Source organism: Thunnus albacares, chromosome 17 (genome assembly GCF_914725855.1).
Source record: "Thunnus albacares chromosome 17, fThuAlb1.1, whole genome shotgun sequence".
Taxonomy (NCBI): Eukaryota; Metazoa; Chordata; class Actinopteri; order Scombriformes; family Scombridae; genus Thunnus; species Thunnus albacares.
In genome coordinates this window covers 27555031-27575848 of record NC_058122.1, presented here as the reverse complement: position 1 = coordinate 27575848, position 20818 = coordinate 27555031, and the positions used below count along the sequence as shown (strand labels likewise).

At 38.6% G+C, this 20818-nt stretch overlaps 1 protein-coding gene across 1 annotated transcript in view; it reads right to left on the bottom strand.

The window, feature by feature from the left end:
• Nucleotides 1–13680, bottom strand: part of LOC122966740 (xylosyltransferase 1-like) — a 47925-nt gene extending 34245 nt beyond the window's left edge. Inside the window, exon 1 of the mRNA XM_044331062.1 lies at nt 12999–13680. Within this exon, the coding sequence (XP_044186997.1) occupies nt 12999–13280 (282 nt within the window). The 5' untranslated portion in view covers nt 13281–13680. The remainder of the gene's footprint in view (nt 1–12998) is intronic.
• Between the last annotated feature and the right edge of the window lie 7138 nt (nt 13681–20818).

Sequence of the window (20818 nt, the reverse complement as noted above, 5' to 3'; positions counted from 1 at the left end):
GATTATGTTAGCGTTCCATAGTATTTTCTTTTGCTAGCTTTTTGTTTTGTTTAGTTAAAGGATAATGCTGCCAATTTTCTATATTTTTCTTATTGTCAACGAATCTCATGTTTGGAGCCAAAGAGGGTCCGAAAATAACGTTTGGCGATTAAATCTCGGAAGGCTATCCGCCACACTGGTGAGTAGATGTTTGTACTGAAACAGTCATGTAATAAAATATCTCGCATGATGGCTCATGTTTGTCGCAGTGCAGTGTAGATACATGCATCATATGAGTTTTTTACGTCGATTAAACAGTGCTGTGAAACGGTAGGAGCGCTCCAGACGGTCTGAGATGAAGAGGCGCCATCCACAGACCGTTTACCGTACGAGACATGGCAGGTCTGCTGCTAGCTGCCGTTAATTAAATAGCTATTAATGACTTATATCTCAATGGAATGCACTGAAACTAATGTGTATGTGACACAAAAAGGAAATTTATTATTTTGACCATTAAAAAAATATGATTATATGCTTGGCTGGTGGATTTTTTCCTCAGCAGGTGAGTCCAAACGTTAATTTAGGACACTGGAGCCAAACCAACAATGAACTGATCTACTAACTAGTATTGTGTGTGTGTATCAAAGCTGATATATCAGCGCTGCACTGGCTGACATGTTCCTTCATCATGAAGAGTTTTCATGTTTAGAAACGGCTCCTAAGACTAATAACAGCATTGTGTTTTCAGTTTCTGGAGAGTAGTTCTGTGTAAGGCAGACGCTACTGAGCATGTGCAGGAACACGGTTCTGTTTACAGTTTCAACAGCTTTTGTTGTGCTTCACATCCCAACCTCTGGACTTTATACTACACTGTTAATTAATCAAAGAACTTAAAGAAGGAACATGTCACCCAGTGCAACAGTGTGGTGTTCAGGTATTCAGACTGCTTGTTTAATGTAAACAACAGTCCAAAACCCAGAGATATTCAGTTTATTCAGTTTATTATTTCAGCAACTGGACACAGAGAATGGCTAGTATTAATTAATGATCAAAACAGCTGCTGATTAATTTTCTGTTAATTGTTGTAGCTCTAATTTAGACCCTGCTGCTAAATACAAAAGACTGTTTTACTTGACTGATACAGTTTCACTTTGATTTACTCCGTACAATTCCTTCTTGTTGATTATTTTCATTGTTGATTAATCTTAATGTCTCAAGGGTGACGTTTTCATAAAAATACATTTTTTTTCAACCAACAGTTCTGAGCTCAGAGATGATCAGTTTCCTGTCATGTATGATAAAGAAAGACTTAAATCATCACATATGAGAAGCTTGGCCAGAGAATTTTTGTCATTTTTGCTTGAAAAATTACTATATTTAAGATTATTTTATCGTTAGAATACTTGCCAATTAATTTTCTGTTGATCGACTAATTGTTGCAGCTCTAATTTAAATCAATCATCTTTGGGGTTTTTGGACAAAACAAGACACATAAAGACGCCATCTTGGTCATGACCATCTTTCAGTTGCACATCTTTATGTTTTTAGTTATATTTTTATAGACTAATCTAGATGAACCAAAAAATACTCGGCAGACACTTGACGGAATAATGAATAATTGCAGCCCTCGTACTGTTATTACCGTTCACTTCTCCTCTTAAATAAAACCACTGAGTGCTCACAGAATACTGTGAAAATGTCCTCCAGCGATTCAGGCTGTAATTTTGTTTGACAGAAAAAAACACAAGCTGGCGTTTCTGTCTCCTCCACGGATCCTTCTAGAGAGCCCTGCGTTTTTTCCCAGAAGCCTCCCTTCCATGGAGACCGGCCACAGCTAAAATACCACCGCTTACCTACAAAGACATCATTCTTTAAAACACACACACACACACACACACACACACACACACACACACATAGCGAGTCACTGCTTTCTTGCTAACTGTGTTCTCGTGTGAGTCGGTTTGCTCTCCTCCTCAGCAGGTTCTTATTGAAGTCGTCTACGCTGCTTTCAGACCTCCTGCTGCTCCGTGATAAAGGCGACAGCAAAGAGACAAGAGAGGCTGTTCCCCTCAGGCGCCCGGGGCGAGAGACATTAACATTAACAGAGAGTAGAGTAGATAGAGAGAGAGAGAGAGAAGAGAGAGCGAGGGGAAGAGACCTGTTGCTGTGACATCTGTTGATTAGAGGCCATTTTCACACTGATGAAGATTGTTTTCTTAAACCTGCAATAACTGATTTATTAACTTCCAGCAGAAACATGTTGTGACGTATCATCAGCTTTTAAAAAAGGATGTGTTCCTAATTCTCTACAGTTTGTCCAAATGAGTCAAATCAAGTAGATATCTTTCAACGTTACAGTCTTCTTAGTACCAAAGTTCCTCTTTTTGTTACTATACTTCCACCTGCAGCTCAACAGGGAAACACTGTCCGAGGAAACACAAAAGACTGTAAATCCTCCATCACTTCCATTGAAAGCACATTTGAAAGATCTTTTAATATCCAGTATGAACCGGAGGAATGATTACAGCGAGGAAAACCTCTTTCACTGTTTCACTGAGTTTTGAGGCGCATGTTAAGACGCTAACTCAACCATGTTTCTTTCACATGAGAAACAGCCGAACTCTGTCTTTGTGGTATCAAGATGTTAATTCATGCTTTTATCTCATCACGTTTGGATTACTGTAACTCTCTTTTTACCTGTCTTAATAAATCTTCCATACAAGGTTTACAAACTGTCCAAAACGCTGCTGCTCAGCTTTTAACACTATCCAACAGATGGTCATATACAACTCCTATTTTAATCTCTCTGCAATGGCTTCCAGTAAATTTTAGAATTCATTTTAACATTTTGGGGCTCCACAGTACATTAGTGACCTTCTGCACCCCTACAGCAGCAGTCGAGCTCTTAGATCCTCCACACAGGGCTTTCTAAGTGGACCTCGTACACATTTTAAGACCCGAGGGGGATCATGCCTTCCAGTCAGCAGCCCCTACACTTTAGAATAGTCTTCCAACAAGCTTAAGGTCCTTGGATAATGTAGACTCTTTTAAAAAGCAGCTAAAAACCCATTTGTTCAGACATGTGATATTTTATATTAACTTCTCCATATTATCTGCTCTACTTGTGTATTTTATCTGGAATATTTGCTTTTCTTTATTCTGATTTTATTTTATTTTATTTTATTTCTTTGACTGTGAACCACTTTGTAACTGGTGTTTGTGAAAGGTGCTACATAAATAAACTTTGCTTGCTTGCTACTATGATCACCTTCCACATCCAGCAGTTACGGAGCAACATTATCATTCACGTGGAGTCATGTTTCTGTCCACCTGGTGAATATAAGTCCAATATTCACTCTCTTTTAGCTTCTGTTTCTGCTCTCTACCAACTCCTGAGGGAAACATCTGGCTCTTTAGCTGCTAAATGCTCCACTATGTTCACCAGCTAGTCTACAGCTAACTGTGTCTGTTTGGTACTGAGCAGGTAGTGTACAGCGGCTTTTTACAGCTTTTTCTCTGAAAACGACGCTATGAGACGCTGAGAGTGAACCAGAACAGATAAACAATGAGCTGAAACTCACTATAAAGCTCCGTAAAGCTGCAGAGTCTCTGATAATTCTCTGTTTTAACTTTGACTCTTTACTTCAGGGAGCAACTCACAGGTGACGTCTTAAAACTTCTTTTCTTTTGTCCAACCAACACTCCAAACCTCAAAAATATTCAGTTTACAACAACATAAAACACAATGATTGAATGATTGATCTAATCATTTCAGCTCAGTGATGAGGATTTTAGGGCTGCAACTAATGATTATTTTCATTATTGATTAATCTGTTGATATTTTCTCAATTAATCGATCTTGTTTTTTCCCAACCAACAGTCCACAACCCAAATATATTCAGTTTACTGTCATAAAGAACTAAATAAACCAGAAGATATCAACATTTAAAAGCTGGAACCACAGAATTTGTTCCTCTTAATTACTCCAAATGATTAATTGATGACCAAGATAGTTGCAGATTAATTCAAAACTTGGAAACTAACTCATTAATTGACTAATCGTTGCAGCTCTAAACAGTTTCACTCCATTAGTGTCCCCTAAAAAACCACAACGTTGAACACAAATACACAGTAAAGTGTCCTGAATAAATAAAGGACAAGACGATACTGTCACATCATCATCGGCGGCTTCAAATGATTTTACTAATTAACAACATGAGTCAACGTCTGTCTTCACACCATCATTATAACTGTATGATCATCATCTCCTTCATCTCTCACTCTTCATCTGAAGATGAAACAAGAGAAAACAACAGAGAATCTAATCAGGACCACAAAAATTGCTCCAGAATGAAAAAAAAAGAGAAGGAGAAAAACATTCGTCTCCCAAAGGAAATTAATAGAAGCTATCCGTCTGAACGAAAAGCTGAAAATAGACGGAGAGGACAAAAGGAAAAAACAGAGGCAGATGGAGGGAAAGTAAGCTAGATGGACTGTCAGGAAGTGCTGTGAAACCTGGCTGAAGTAGCTCCGGCACCCGCAGGATGACCCGGGATTACAGCGGGGATTTGAATCTATCTATACCAGATTTAACCAGAATTATCTCATAAAGCAGCTTTCTGGTTGTTGTTCTCAGTCGCTAATAGAGACGTTAACATGCCAGCAGGAATCATCATCTCTCTGATGCTTCATGACAACAGGAGAAATAATAAAAATCAATCACATATTTATCTGTTCTTCCAAAACACCAAAATATATTTCACACAATAATTAAACAAGACAGACGGTTGAAACCGAGCATCTGCTGCCAGATTGATATTATTCTCTGCTCAAGTGTTTTTTTCATGTAATAAAATCAGCCAAATCTTACAAATACATCAGATTTTAGTGTTTTCTCCACACAAAATATTTATTTCTGTCTTAAACGAGGATTACATCATCATCTGTGGACAGACCTGAAGACTGGAGCTGCAACAATTAGTTGATTAATTGATCAGACAGAAAATTATTCTGCAAAAATTTTGATAATCAAATAATAAATAATAAGACTTAGGGCTGTGGCCAACCAAAGAAAATCTTGGTCGACTGAAATCGTACATAATCTTCAACTAATCGATTAGTGCACAGTGAACTCAGACACCGTTAGGCTAACCTATCGTTGCTAACTTTGGAGCTAACCACCTTCACTTTTCCAGCACTTGGGAAACAACAGATGTAACTTTTTGTGTTTGATTTGTTTTTTCTTCTTTCCTCTCCCATTAATCATCTCATGACCCCTCAGATTTATCTGCTGATCCTTCGGAGGGGCCCAACCCCTAGGTTGGGAACCACGGGACTAAACTAGCTAACTGTATATAAAGTAGTTCAAAGTAACCAGTAAAATTCTGCTTAAACATTGATTGATCAGTATTAATAATGTACTTTATTAAACATATTGAATATATCTACAGAACTAGTACTTTTACTTTTAATGCTTTGTTAATTTAGCTGATAATACTTATGTACTTTTACTTATGTAGGATTTTTCATGCAGGACTTTTACTTGTAATGGAGTATTTTTACATTCAGGTATTGCTACTTTTATTTAAGTAAAGGATCTGAATATTTCTTCCACCACTGGTTGCAGCCTGATCTGAAACCAGTACAGACTGGACAGACCACACATGAAGACTGTTCCCACAAAATGGCATCGATTTTTAGTCTTTGTCAGGAAGAAGCACAAACTTTACAACGGAATAAAAAAAAAAAAAGTCAAAATTCTCTGATTCCAGCTTCTTAAATGTGAATATGTTCTGGTTTCTTTTGTCTCTATGACATTAAACTGAATATCTTTGAGTTGTGAATAAAGCGAATCATTTGAAGACGTCATGTTGGGTTTTAAGACACACTGATCATCACCATTTTCTGACATTTTATGGACCAAACATCTAATCGATTATTCGAGACAGATTAATCGATAATGAAAATAATCGTTGCATCGTTAGTTGCGGCCCCATCTGCAACTATTCTGATCATCGATTAATCAACACCAGCTGATCCAAACCCGTCAACTCGCTCCAATCAGTCGTCACATCCACATCGTTTTCATAATCATTCAACAGTCATCGTGTGCACCGCCGTCAGACCACACACACACACACATATGATGCCTCTACCAAATTTACCAAACCCCCCCCCCCCAAAAAACAAACGTTTCTAAATTGTCTCTAATCCGATGACCATTACAGCAGAGGTGAATGGAATTTAAAGTGATCTACACTTACTTGAAATCAGGGAACTTGATGATGATCAGAAAAAGGATGAAATCGATGCAACAGAGGCAGAGATATCCTGACTGCATTATTTTCATCATCCATTAATATGATGGTTATCTTCTCGATTAATCCATCAGATGTTTGGTCTATAAAATGTTGGAAAATGGTGAAAAATGTCATTTATGTCTGTTTCCCCAAACAGTCCAACATGATGTCCTCAAATGTCCCGACCGGCAGTCCACAACATGAAGACATTTCATTTATCAAGGACTAAAGAAACATTAAAGAAATATTACATTTGACAAGCTGGAACCAGAGAATTTGGAAATTTTCTTCTTCAAAGATGACTCAAAACGATTACTGATGATCAAAATAGTTGGCAACTGATTGATTATTGTTGCAGCTCTATATTGGAATTACGGTAATAGTAAGATTCTGACTTGTAAACATCACTCACATCAACTTTCAAGTCGTAATTACAAATGAGACACTTCTGAAAGCTCTGATATATATCAGACCTGGTGCTTCATGACACATGAAATATAACACATGAAATATAACACACAGACATCAGGACGGAGACGCTGCTGATGAGTTTTCTAAAGTAATTTTCCGGAACTTTAAGATCCACAAATCGAATTCTAACTTTCACCCTAAAACCAAGTATTAACCTTAAAACTGGCCTTTGGAGAAGTGGCTCCTCACTTTCCAGCTCTAAAATTGATCCTCACAGAGCTAGAGGTATAAAAGCACACACACACACACAAACACACACACACACACACACACACACACACACACACACACACACACACACACACACACACTATTTAGGGATTATTGGACAATCTAAACTAGATTAGAAAGTATAAATCCCATCAGAGAAACCTGATCCAAACCAATCCTCTAATCTGATCTGACCTGGCTGTTAGGAAGTGAATCAGCTGTGTGTGTGTGTGTGTGTGTGTGTGTGTGTGTGTGTGCATGCATGTGTGTGTGTGTGTGCGTCCTTCCCCTCAAAGGTGTGATGAATGTGAGAGTTGTGCAACTGTGGCGCCGTCCACAACTGCTGTAAACACACTTAACTGGACATCAACAGTCAGCACACACACACACACACGCACGCACGCACGCACGCGCGCGCACACACACACACACACACGCACGCACACACGCACGCACGCACACACACACACACACACCTGTAAACACTCCCTTCCTGCAGTTTGGTTGCTGGAAAGTTAAACACTGCTGGTATTTTAATGAATCTTTAGTGTGAATGTGTGACTGTGGAGGCTGCAGTGAAAGTTTGTCCTTCTCTCCTTGTGAGGACCATCGCTGACATACGTAGCGCCTTACCCAAACCTTAAATATGAATATGTATATGAATATGACAGAATATATCCTTAAAAGAGGACATATTCTGCATATTTCCAGCTCTATATTCATATTCTGGGGCTCTACTGGAATATCTTTGCATGATTTCCAGTTAAAAAGTCCTTATTTATCTTCTACTGGTCCTTTATGCAGCCCCTCAGTTCAGCCTCTGTCTGAAACAGGCCGTTTCAGCTCCTGTCTCTTTAAGGCCCCGCCTCCTGATGAGCCCACTCTGTTCTGATTGGTCAGCTTCAGGAAGCTTCCTCCAGAGGAAACTAAGCGTTCAGAGCAGGTTGAAGAACCCTGGCTCCTATCTTTCAGGCAGCATTTCTTCATACGTTCACTTCAAGTTTTGGAACTTTCACCGCGTTTAACATCCGACATAAAAACATTATAGCGAGCCGAAGTCGTGAGCTACGCACTTCCTGTCTAGCCTCGTTCCACTAGCGTCTGTAACTTAACACAGTCTTTCACTCAGTGTTTCTTTTATCTGTCTTTCTGAAAAAACTGAAGTGTGTTCCTGGACTTTACTTTCCGTAAACGTTTTCACTGCACACACAGACAAAACTACAACCTGCATTAATAGTACATACATGGCAGCGCAGGTACTAGGGGTGTGCCTGAATACAAATACATTATTTGGTAAAGCACAAATTATTTGTTTTCGGGAAGAAAAAAAAACAAAACATATTAAATACCAGCGCTCAGGTTGGTTACATCACTATCTCAGTGTCTCTCCTCTGCTCCGCTGTGACGTCTATCAGCAGGTCTCAGTGAGGGGAGTCACATCCACCTGCTACATGACGCACATTTCCTAATTTGGACGTCACTCCTGGAGTTGGGGGGTGTTCCTCAGAGATAAAGCTGAACTACTGACACAAGTGACGTGCTCCCAAGGGAACACTTCATAACCTGTTGTTCCCCTTCTCTTTTCCACAAAGTTAGTTTGTAAAAAAAAAAAAAGCAATAAATGAAAAGTGCAAAGCAATAATCACCTCTGAAGTTCTTCCCTACGCAGACGTTACACGCTGTGCTGTCTCTGTTTGTTCACTTATTCTAACACTTTAATTTTCTACAATTAGAGGCATAATAAAAACAAAAACAGGATTTTTAAGCCTCTTTCCACTTTAATACGAATACAAATACAAATAATGTTACTGTCTCAACAAATACAGATACAAATACTGGTCCCTCTGCACATCCCTAGCAGGTATGTATGTCACCATAACTTGGTTTTGTCCCCAACTCTTTCTTCTAAAGTCATTTTTCAACTTTTCTCTGTCCAGCTGTGACTTTTAGCTCTCAAACATCTAGGACTTATGGGAAATGATGTTCGTTCAAGGCTGCAAAAAACATGAATATTGACTAAACAACGATATTAAACTGTCTTATCTAAACATACGTATGAAGTGAGCGACATGACATACTGTTGAGAAGTTCCAGTTTCACTTCAGCTCTAACAGAAAACCAAAAAAAGCAAAATATGTCTCCTTTAACAATTACAACTAAACACATAATACCAACATTTACCCTGAACTGAACATAAACCCGCTCCTAACCTGAACTCTAAGTCTAAGTCTTGACCTTCAAACTGCCCTTTGAAGGTTTGTGAGGACCGACCAAAATGTCCTCACTCTCAAGGTCTCACACTCAGTATATATGAGGAGGTGTCTGAGTTTTTATTGAGCGTCTTCAGATGATGTTCAGTCTTTTTTATTGGAAATACGATGCTTCATCCTGTCAGTAAACACGACCCTCCTCCTCCTCCTCCTCCACACACACACAGTTTATCACCTTCACACAACCTTCACTGGTTCACTTCAATGTCACATCGCTGCTAACGAATCTAACAGAAATATATACATGCTCCTATTAAGGCTGCACTGGATTATTATCAATTAATGCATGGATTATCATTTTTATGTCTATATAATGTGAGAAAATAGTGAAGTTTCCACTATAATTACACAGAGTTCAAAGGTGATGCCTTCAAATATCTTATTGTGTTCAACCGACAGTCCAAAACCCAAAGATGTTCAACTTGCAGTGACATAAATCAGATTAAAGCAGCAGATACCAGCTCACAGAAAATTCAGATGTTTTTTAAGCAACTTTTTGAGCCAAAGATTCAGTTTCCAGCTTCAGAAATGTGCATGTTTGATGGTTTCTTCATTTTTTTAATGATATTTAAATTAACATCTTTTGGATAAGCTCTGAGAAACTACAACAGCATCTTTTAAAGATTCCCTATGGACATGTTTAAAGACATAAAAATACTTGGTTTTGAATAATAATTTGAGTCTGATATGATTTTTTTTTCCATCCTGTAAATGACATCTCCTCCTTCATACAAATATTGTATATAACATACAAATATTTCTCATTGGAACACAAAATGTCTCAAACATCACACGTGTGTCAGTTGAATACTGGACTATGATTGGCTCCAGACTAGTTGTGATGTCACAACATCCTGCTCGTAGTCACGCATGTTAAACTGAGATTTCAGCAGATGAAAAAACAAACAAACACATTGATCATTCTGCTCAGAGAAGAACAAACATCCAAACAGTCTGTTTATCAAACTGCTAGAAGTTACATTTTGGACTTAAGTGAAAGATAAAAGTCACTTTTACTCACAAATTTAAGAATAAAAACAATTTAGCAAATTTCTTACGACTTAAACTTGCCGTTAAACGTCAGAGAGCTGCAGACGATAAGTACATGATAAGTAGATTATTAAATAATCTAAACAATAGATTAGCTGAAGCAGTGTGTGCTGTGTAACGGAGAACAGACTCATTTCAGCCTGTTATTTACATTTGATTGGAACATTTGATTAGAGCTGAAAGAATTAATCAACAGAAATTTAATGGACTATTATTTTAATAAGCGATTGATCGTTTTACGCAAAAAAAAACGCCAAAAATCTGCTGTTTTCACCTTCTCGAATGTGATGATGTAATGTAATGATGATTTAATGCTCATATATGATAGTGACTGAATATATTTGGGTTCTGAGTGACTAAAACACTAATTTTTCACTATTTTCTGACATTTTGTAGACAAAACCATCGATCAAGACAATAATCGGCAATAATCTGCCACTAACGCTGCAACAATTAGGCAATTACACAATTAGTTGATGACAGAGAACTAATCTGCAACTATTTTGATAAACTGAATAATCATTTCAGTTATTTTAACTCAAAAAAAGCCAAAAATTAACTGGTTTCAGCTTCTCAGATGTGGTAATTTGATGCTTTTCGTTGTTAAATGTTTTTTTTTTCATTGATCAGGGTTGCAAACAATAAGAATAAAGCTTTTAAATTCTGCTCATAATATTTTCTTTAACATACCTCAGAATTTCTTTCCTTCTCCTCTTTTAGTTTCCATTGAAGCCAGTTTCTAATCATTTCACTGCTATTTGTATATTTATGTATTATGAATGAATTAGCTGCTTGTTCTTTTTGCTTATACGAATCAACATTTGATTTTTTAATAAAATGTAAGGATATTTTTTAAGAATGAACTATAAGGTAGAGTAAAGCCTGTCTGTGCTTGTCTTCCTGCTCAGAGCACATGTGGTTAATCATGTGATCACTTGAGAGTTTAAGGTTCCTCCTACACGCTTGATAAAAGGTGTCTTGTCTTATTTTTTTTGCTCTTAAATCGGCTCTTTAAGTGTAATTCTTCAGACGATATTCACCAATCCAGCACCAGTTCGTCTTGTATTCTCCTCACAGACTCATAAACACACTGCGGTTCTTTATTTCCCTGTTTGGCTACGACTTCGGATCTTTGTAAATCACTCGTTTAACTCTCACATCCACCTTCTTATATCCGGTTTTCTCTCCTTTTTTTCCGTCTTTCTCCCTCTTGTCTCTCTTTACCTTCCAAACTCTCGTCCTATAAAAAGCGCTGGCATGTATCTCTACGGTTTTAAAAGCCAATAACTGTCAGGACATATCACCGCGCTCTCTCTCTCTCTCACACACACACGCATACACACTCACACTGACACACACACTCAAAAGGGAAGATCACAGGGCATCCAGTTATCTGTAATGAAAGGACGTAAAAATGGATCCCTACAATACAGCTAATGTCTCTCTCTCTCTCTCTCTCTTTCTCACACACACACACACAGCAGCATTTACAGTACGCTCACTTTACTACACAAGAGAACACCTGGATCCCACCAGGTAAAACAACACACACACACACACACACACACACATAACATAATTTTCTGAATCTCCTGCAGAGTCCAGATCATCACCTCCTGCGTTTGCTGCTTCCAGTTCTGACTGTACACACATGCAGACTTGGAGAATTTACTGAGCACATACTGAGCTTCAGTTGGTAATAAAATGATGTAAATGGAAGCACAGAAACACATTTGTTCTTGTAGGGAAAGTTGAAGAAATAGAGAGAAGAAAATCAGACATTTTTTTTGCTGTGACTTGGCGAGCGCCGACCTGCAGGCTTCATAATGTTTTCCCCTTATAAATAAAAATCACCACAGCCTCTCCTAATTTATGCACACACCTCTTAATATATGAACTAAAAGGGTCTGTTAAGTTCCTTGATTTCACCAAGAGAAAGATTTAATTAACCTCCTAAAACACAACCACTCACTCGACTGCTTTAATCCTTAAAGTTACTTATGCTGTGCACATTTATCTTAATATGTGAGGCTGAAATTGAGGCTTAAAATAAAGGAATATTGATCTTCTACATTAAAATTAACAAATTAGAAAGCGAGACACTGTTGTCACTGCGGGGAGAAATGTCACACCAAACTCCGTTAATAAATTAGATGATTATATATTTACTTTCTTTTCGGCAACCTGACATTTACTGCAGAACGTGACTGGAGACATTTTAACTAAATACTCGTCTCATTCTTCCATTCGGCGTGTATATAAACCATAAAGCTCCATTTATTAAGCAAACATCAGTATTTTTTCCATTCATGTCGCTAGATAATTGTCCTCTTCTACAGAGTATGTTTTGTAAAACTGGGTGAATCAAAGAAACTGATTCTGGTTCAGAGTTCAGAGTTTGTTTGTGGTACAATGGGTGTACGTATCTGACCTGCAGCCCACTAATGAACGCGTTAAATTGCCGGGTTTTTGAATTAAGTTTGGCCTACTGGTCCATCTCTCCACACAACGGACCAAAGCGGGGAACTGTGTTGATGCAAATGCCAAAACAACAGGCGAGCAGCTGCAGCCGCTCCGGAGCATCTTCTCTGCAGCTCCCCGCGGCGATAAACGCTCATTTTCCGGGAAGTAGAGGAGACACACGTGTAGAAATATCAATTAAACTCACACAACCCGGTTCCCCATGAATAATGAAGCAGATGTGATTCAAACATACCGCCTGCAGCTTGTGCCGGACGGCCGCCTTTCCGAGCGGCGGCGGCGGGTCGCCCCTCTTGTGCAGCCCCCTCCGCGGGTGCTCCCTGTCGGCTTTGTTGAGCCCCGCGGCTCGCTCGTCTCTCTTCTCCCGACTCCTGGCGCCTCCGTCCCCGCCGGTAGAGTCCAGGCTGCTGAAGTTCCACACGATGAGAGTCTGGACCAGCAGGACGGCCAAAGCGGCCACCAGCAGGGCGGACTTGGAGCGCCGGGCCAGCCTGCGGGCACACGGGTTACCGTTCATCGTTCTCCTCCTCCTCCCTCCGGCTCAAGCTGAGAGCCCCATCCGCTAAACGCCGACAGCGGGGTGTGAATGCTCCCCTACGCGGCCTGAGAGGGGCTACTGGCAGGCAGAGAGGAGGAGGAGGAGGAGGAGGAGGAGGGAGGAGGGAAGAGGGAGGAGGGATTTTGGCAAAGGCTTGAAATGAGGAGAGAGGTTTGGAGGTTCGCAGGCAGCAGAGAGGACTCAGAGGCCCTCATGTGGCCATTAGAGAGTCAACAGTTCAGTCAAAGCATTTATCATTTATACGTCTCATGTAAAATCATACACAGATTATTACCCAGCAAATCATCATATGTGATGTACTTCTAGAAACACTTGTTCATTTGTTTTGACGCTGAACCAAAAGGCTGTGGAAGGACTTGAGTAGATTTATTATTGATAATATTGAGTCTGTGTAATGGCAATAAAATCAAAGAATATTATATGAATAACTTAATCATTATTTTAGCAAAATTTCATATCCGCAAATCCAAATTGAATAACTCTAAACTCTTATTTATTATATTTGAAAATGAAATACATGAAGCAATACATGAAAACTAATTTCTCCTCCAATAACAATGTGTTTGTATTAATGAATAATGTCCTCTAGATTTTTGTTTATATTGTTTATTTTGCTATGATTGACTGATGTCATTTGAATGTTTTCAAATTTTGTATAATAAAGACCTTTAAAAAAAAAAAAAAAAAAGATTTTGTCATTTAGAGCAAATTACGTCGCTGCACTTTGTAAACCAGAGAAGAAGAAGAGACGCATCAGGAAGAAACTCTCATGATGATACAACTCAGTCGTCAGACTAGAGAAGACAGGATGGACTTTACTATTAAGCAGAGTAGGCAACTGCCTGGGGCCCCTAAATAAAAGGGCCCCAAACAGATTTAATGTTTAGATATGAAAAATATTGAATTATGTTACTATTCTAATTCATTGTACCCCGAAATAACTTCTAAAAGGCCCCAAAAGCACTTAAAAATAAAAAAATATATCTATGACTGTTTACCTCCACTTCAGAGGAAAACGTTGTACCACTACATTTTACATCATTATCGATTAATCTGTTGATTGTTTTCTTGATTAGTTGATTAATTGTTCGGCCTATAAAATGTCAGAAAACGACCAACAGTCCACAACCCAAAGATACACAATTTATTATCACAAAAGACTAAAGACACCAGAAAATATTCACATGAGAAGCTGGAACCAGAGAATTTTTCCCTAAAAAAAAAAAAATTACTCGATATAGTTGACGATTAATTGTGTAGCGGATTAATCGACTCATGGTTTCAGCTCTAGTGCTTCTGCAGGGATGAGCAGCTCACGGAGGAACTTCTCTCTCATATGAAACGTATATAAACCAGTAAATTATGTGAGTTAATAAATGTCAAATAAATGTTAAAGTTCAGTCTCCGTATGTATCTGACCAGAGCAGGCAGCCAGTCAGCAGTGGGTCCAAGCTAATGGAAGATATACCCAATGAAAATAAATATAAGTATAATTCAATATGATAAGCTTTCTTTCCACGTCTCCTCCTCCTCACACACACACACACACACATATATATGCATTATGTATGCAAACAAACAGAGTTCCTCTATATAACCTAAGGAAATGATTACCTCTCCATACATTATGTGTCTCCAGTCATGCAGTAATCACACCACACACACATATATATATATGCAGCACACTCCAACAACCCTATTAATCTTCCTCTGCTCCATCTCTGCTCGCCTTCGAATACACTTTCCACCAGATTAGTCTGATTTCATGCATATTGCAGAGAAGTGCCAGTGATCTAAATGAATGAACATCTAAAAATAGACACTTCCCCTTTCGCTCATTCGCCCTCTCTTTCTCGTTCCTCTTGTTCTTCATCTTCTACTTTATTTTTAAGCAATGATGGCGCCGCGGCTGAAACATCTCGACGCCTAGCTATTCAATGGATCGATGGATGGTTCATATTCCCCAGAGGATGAATTTAACAGGAACGGTGCACATAATTAAACATTGCTGTACATGCGTGAGAGTTAGCCAAGAGGTTATAAAAGTCACTCCTAAAAACAGAACATGAGATTTTAAATGACAAAGTTATTGAGATCATGTTTGAGCACATTTATTACACGTTATATTACTGCAGTAGCAGATTTTTGATCCAGGCAGCCACTGGTTTCCATTATTTTCCTCACAGGGATGAAATCCACTTAAAACTTGATGCAGTTGGATATTTTTATATATTTCTCATCTATCCAGTGTAATGATGTACTGTATTGTGTGTGTAATGCGACACAGTATTGTGGTTGTACAACATATGTGTCTGTGACTTATATATATGTTGTTCTGAATATCTAAGTACCCAGATGTAAATCTGTGTGACCATAAATAAATAATCAGAACATGGGGACATATGAATTAATGATGCTTGTATGTAAATTCATCGTATTGCATACGTTCACCATATGTTTCCCTCCTTAATGAAACCTACACCCAACCTCATGCACCTGAACCATAACCACCATCTAAGCCCTAACCCTGATTGCAGAGGTGGTGCTGCAGGAAACACAATTCTAACAAGAGGGAAACACTATTCGAGGGGAGAAGAAACTTCAACACAAAACCAACAACCAATTTACACACAACAACCAAGAACGTTGCAGCTCAGCGAGGAACGTTTCTGGGGGAACGAAAGCTGAATTTGGTTCTGAACAGAACGTAACTTTGAAAGATACTGATTCCGTTTAACTAACTCAGACTGCTAAAGTATCATATTAGCTTCAGCTGAAGTGTTTATTACAGTGTAGTCTGGTTCAGATGGAATATCTTCATGGTCTGTGGAAAATCCCCTCCCACTCTAACCTTCCTCTACCCGCCTCGCTACTTCCTGGATGGGTGGAGCCTCAGAATCAATGCAGGCGGCCGGCTCACCTGCGTCAAACTCTTGAGAACAAACAATGTGGCTGGCCTCACGTGGATGTCTCATCCCTCCAATAGTTTGATCTGTGTAAATGATGTGTAAGTTTCCTTTGGTTTAAAATGCACTTACAGCAGTTTCAGTAATTAGGGCCTGAGCCCCAAAGGGGAGAAGACCCTCTTGTATCTGTTCTCTTTCTTTCTTTCTTTCTTTCTTTCTTTCTTTCTTTCTTTCTTTCTTTCTTTCTTTCTTCTTTCTTTATTAATCCGCCACCTAAATTTGACCCCCTAAACATGCCCAAAAAACTCACCAAATTTGGCACGCACATGCGGTTTGCTGAAAAATTTGATAAAATGTAAAAATTAACCCCCAAAGTGTCAAAATGTGCTCTCTAGCGCCACCTATGTATCTAAAATGGCGGCCACAGCCCGTAGGAATGTCGTAGAAAGATCGAACCAAAACTCAATTGTTCATCTCAACAACACCTACAAATCATACACTGACACCCCTGACCAACAGGAAGTCCACAATACACCCAGCAAAGTATGACTTTGTGCCAATTTTGGACCCTGAATAAACGCTATCTCCTCCTAAGGCGTTAATGGTATCAGCTTCAAACTTTAATACATGACTTATCACACTGTGCTGAACAAAAGTTATTAAAAGCTTTGCAATAACTCGAACAGTTTAGATATTATAAGCCCCGAAAGTTGCAGTGCCACATCACACCTTACAATGTAAACCAATGGGGAGGCAATCTCTAGGCATGAACTTTATGCCAAACTGAGGCGTCTGACGTCTAAACTATAAGTCTGACCACTTTCAAACCTGTATCAATGGATTCGTGACAAAAATTCCTACTAAAATGTGATTTTGAATGTAAGATTTGACCAAAGTCATGGGATTTATGAAGATATTTCCACTAGAAGACTGCTCCGAAATCCTTCTCTCAGTCTGACAGGGAGGAGGGGATGGGTGTGACAGTTGAATGTAACTCAGTTTATAGGATATAGCAGAAAGGTCTATATACATACAGTACATTATATACAAACTAAAGTTTGTATATAATGTACTTTAGAAGTTTAGGGTTATTATCATTTATTTTACAATAATTGTAGGTCTTATATGTATAATCAGTAGTGGGGATGACCTATGAGGGGAAGGGAAAAAATGGAGTGAGGGTGAGAGTTTAGTGACTAAAATTTGTAGCTCTGTACTGCAGTTTTTCCTTTATTAGGACCCAGCACCAAGCGGTTCACTCACACTCTCCATTCAAATATATGAGTATTTTTCTGTGTCCAGCTGCAGTTACTTATTGTCTCTACACACCTGACAGTACACATGTCAATCAAACTTTGACCAGGTCATGTGGGTTAAAAGTCTTTACTTTTCTAAAAAATAGACTTGATGAAAATTAGGAAATTAATTTTGTAATGTTTTACACTCAAACGTTTTCAATTTACTAATTGAAATTCAAGTGAATGGGCCCAAAATTTGCATGATTTTGATGACACAGGTGTGAGCAAGGCAGACATGTCTCACCCTGCAGAAAATTCTCATCCTCACACCGTTGAGATCTGATGTTTCACCATGACAGAGGAAGTTGCTATAAATTTATTGTACATGCTCCAGTCTGCACCAAACTTTACATGTTTGTAAAGTCAGACCTGTCAGCCCAGGTTTGGAGACATCTACATGCCCGTGACAGAAGCCCGTGGTCTGCACCGCGCCCCGACGTGCACAAGGGTGCGAAGGCCCGTTCAACGCTGCTTGCAGCTTTAATTTATGATTTATTTGTTGTACTGATTAGTTGTGGTAAAGTTATCTCTATATCTCTACATTTACATAGGAACTGTGTTTGAAGTTAAATTACCTTTGTTGGATTAATAATAATTATTGAATTAGGAATTATTATGTCTGGATTAATATCCTTTGTTATGCCTTTTCTTCTGTTATCAGATAAACTGGTTCAGCTATTCCATAATAAAAGATCAGACTGGAACTCCTGCCTTTTTCTCCTCTGTCCTCACAGACAAGTCATTGAGTTGGTGATATTCCTTGAACCAGACTGTCCTTAGGAGATATTCCTCAAGATAAATATTCTTCAGAGTCAGTATGGACCCATTTCCTCATATATATGAGCATATCAGTCTTGTATTAAGACAAAACTTGTAAAAACCTGAACCTGTCCTTTAACCAACATAATCTGGACCAGCCCTCAGAGCTACTTGTCAAATCTGACAAGAGTGAAACACGCCTGAGCTTTTGTGCATAATGGTCTAATTAAAATCTGAATGCAGCATTAGTCATAAACCAGCTCTCTCTTTCTCTCTCTCTATCTTTCTTTCTCCCTCTTTTTTCTTCTCTCTCCATACATTCCTCACTCAGTTAAACATCTCATGCTTAAGAAACTAAAAGACTTTGTTTTGAGCCAAACAGCTTGAAGCAGAAGTAAAACCACGTTAAAGATTAGTTGTTCATTTCATGCTCGTTACTCACGAGTGTTTCTCATTTCTAACAGGGTGAGTCACAGCTCAGTGAAAGAAGACGGCGTCAACCACGCAAAAGTGTGAATAATTGTGTTTATAAGGCAGCTACACACATGATACATGTGCAAAATGTAGCAGCTAAAGAGACAGATATATTTCTCAGGAGGTGGTGGAGGCCAAATCAGAGCTAAAAGAGAGTAAATAACGGACTTATATTCACCAGTTGGACACAAACACAACTAGATGAGTGTTTCTCTGTGAGTGCTGGATGTGTAAATAGTTGTAAACATGTTCAACAAACTTCAAAGTGTAACATGCCAGAACTAACAGCTTGTTTCCCCAAAGTGGCCAAAAAAATCTGTTATTAGAGGTTTAAATCTGGTTTAATTGTAATGAGGAGATTACAGCAGGACATTTTACAGCTGAAAAATAAAATTGTCAGCACAGGACAAACTATGTGATGTCCTACAAGTCCTCACTTTTCTGTACTGCTGTTTCTTGTAATATGAGGTGACATACAGTATGAGCGGTTATCAATACAGCTGTGATAAGTTGATTTATGAGCTTTAATTCTTATAAATCATTCATCAAAATAACTTTCAGAGTTAAAACTGTTGAGTAAAAATGAAACTCAGGGAGCAGAACAGACCAGGCAGAGGGGATTTTCCATATGTCTCAGTGATAATTATGTTGGGTTTGTATATATTTATACCACGGCTGCAGAGAATACTTGATTCTGATTGGCCCGGAGGATGTGTATTATTCTCAGATAACCTCACAGCTCTGACGTAGCATCCTCAGCGTCTTTCTGGATTACTGATAATCCTCAGATCTGGAACCGTTTCAGTTCTTACTAAACTGCACCCTCACCTGCTTGTTGAACAGGTAAAGTAACATTTATTCTGCTTATTGTTCAAACATGTCAGAACACAATGAACTGTGAGTGACTCAGCTTAACGCAAACAACTTCAATCACCGGATCAGTCCTGTTTTCTATGTCTCTTATGTGTCTTATGCTGCGCGTTTTACTGCGTTTGGTTTTATTTTCCTGTTTTTCATGCATTTGATTTTATGTTTTTTCTGCTGCTGGTTCATGTTTTATCTTTAATGTTTGGTTATTTCACCATATGTGCTACTGTTTTTATGTTGCGTGTTCTTATTTCCCTGTAATTCAAGATAGTGTATATAAAAAATGCTCTGCTTTGAATGATTATTTCTCCAACTCCAACTTCACTGTAAACTCTCAGTGTTTGTGAACTGGAGGCTTCAAGTTTCCACATCATACTTTTGTAAGTTTCATACTGGACCGTGATTGGCTCCAAACTCGATGTGATGTCACAAATCATGCTTGCAGATACAGTAGAGCCGCAGAAATGTGTCCAAAGTCCAGATTTAGACAACAAAGACTTTACAGTGACTTGGCTGAAGAGATCAGGTTTCTTCTTTTAAATCACTTTTTAAATATATATTTTTTGGTGAATTATTGTACAGTGTTTTATTTAGTTTTGGTCTTTTTGTGTGTGTGTTTTTTTATTGTGGTCTGCTTTATTGTAAAGCATTTTATAGTGGTGTTTTGAAACATGTTATATAAAAAAGTGTTTTACTATTATTATTAGATTAAATGATCAACACAGACACAGATTGTTGTTTTTTCTCCTCCTTCTGGACCTGCTCCTGCTCATTCACCTTCTCATCTTTATTACTTGGCCCAAATAAAGTTTACAAGCTGCTTGGAAATAAAAAGCAGCTGCTCCGTCACAATGAAAACCTAAGCAAATATGACGGGAATGTAATTGTGGTTTATTCTCTCAGTTGTCAAACCTGTTTCTTCTTGATAGTGATGTTGCTGATTAAATGTTTCCTACTGTTATGCAGCTCATCTGTCACTGTATATTAGAAACTGGGCAACATTATTATTATTATTTTTTTCTTGTCGGAAAAACATAACCAGGGAGGCTGGAAAGTCCCTGGAATTCCCTGCTCAGATTTAAGGCCCTAAAACCTCTGATGCCACTATCTGGCAGCACAGAACACATCAACGTGCTGTAGTGGCCACACCCGTGTACAGCGTTTAAATGTTCCCTACTTAACTGTAAACGAA